Genomic DNA, 1,185 nt, shown 5'->3' with positions numbered 1-1,185 from the left:
AAAGAACATCATGATGAAAATGAGACACCTGACAGTGAAGGTATGATCAATGTAGAGAAAGAAACAATTAGTTTGGAGGATGAACCCAGTCTAGATGAATCTACATTACAAAGTTTAAAAGATGGAGCTAAAGAACAGGAGATGGAAGTATGCGAGAAGAATGATGTTGGTCCTGTTGAAGGGTCTAAATCAGCAGACCTGCAGTCATCATGTAGTTCAGACTTAACATCTGAGGAATCCATTGCAGTAAGTATCTGTCACATCACAGAATCACAAACCCTCATGAAACTGAATGAAGAGTCCCAGGAAAATGCTGGAGATGCTGAAAAAGTGGCAGCAGAGGAAGACAAAGACTTACAATTAAAAATTGAATCACAAAACAAAATATTTGACTCAACAACTAGTCAAGCTGAAGGAACAGAAAAGAACATCAATGATGTTAGTGTGACATTAGTCAGAGAAGCTGAAGTTATTGGAGATACAGGTACAGTGGAGAGTAATATGACTACGGAGTCAGATTTTCTTCATACTTCTCCTGATGCACACATCGAAGCATTGAAAATATCTGAAAATGCTGAGAAAGAAGTTTCAGGAGAAACAGACACAATTCTTAAACAAAGTGACATCAGCATCATTCCTAAAGATTCTCACAGAGAAGAGGCACACTCAAAATCAAGTCCAGTTATTCATAAGAGAAAAATGGGCTCAACTCATAGACCTCTCAAAGGGAATAAAGGACAAAGGCAAGAACATGATGAGAAAGAAATCTTCAGATTGGAGGATGAACCCAGTCCAGATGAATCTAGATATATTGCAGTGAGTATCTGTGACATTTCAGAATCACAAACCCTCCCAAAAACTCATGCAGGGTCCCAGGAAAATACTGGAGATGTTGAAATAGTGCCAGCAGAGGGAGACACAGAACGACACTTAGAAAACAAAACATTTGACTCAACAGCATTTGAAGAAGAATCAGCAGAAGAGAACATCTGTGAAGCTAGTGTTTTAGTCAAAGAAGTTGAGTTTATTGGAGATACAGTTACAGTGGAGAGTAATGTGACTACTGAGTCAGACTTTCTTCAAAGTTCTGCTGATGCATTGAAAGTATCTCAAAATTCTGCGAAAGAAGTTTCAGGAGAAACAGAAACAATTCTCAAGCAAAGTGACATCAACATCATTCCTAAA

The 1,185-nt window shown here is 38.1% G+C and overlaps 1 protein-coding gene and 1 long non-coding RNA gene across 2 annotated transcripts in view; one reads left to right on the top strand and one right to left on the bottom strand.

Moving 5' to 3' along the window:
- The window catches only part of LOC107667361 (uncharacterized), a 20,292-nt gene that overhangs the window by 4,842 nt on the left and 14,265 nt on the right, over positions 1 to 1,185 (top strand). The window contains exon 2 of the mRNA XM_016458995.1: positions 8 to 1,104. Coding sequence (XP_016314481.1) covers positions 8 to 1,104 — 1,097 coding nt within the window. The remainder of the gene's footprint in view (positions 1 to 7; positions 1,105 to 1,185) is intronic.
- LOC107667362 (uncharacterized) overlaps positions 1 to 1,185 on the bottom strand; it is a 5,771-nt gene that overhangs the window by 4,197 nt on the left and 389 nt on the right. The window lies entirely within an intron of this gene.

This window comes from Sinocyclocheilus anshuiensis, unplaced genomic scaffold (assembly GCF_001515605.1).
Source record: "Sinocyclocheilus anshuiensis isolate Anshui unplaced genomic scaffold, SAMN03320099.WGS_v1.1 scaffold964, whole genome shotgun sequence".
NCBI lineage: Eukaryota > Metazoa > Chordata > Actinopteri > Cypriniformes > Cyprinidae > Sinocyclocheilus > Sinocyclocheilus anshuiensis.
The sequence above is the reverse complement of the archived record's forward strand: the minus strand, read 5'-3'. Positions and strand labels throughout refer to the sequence as shown.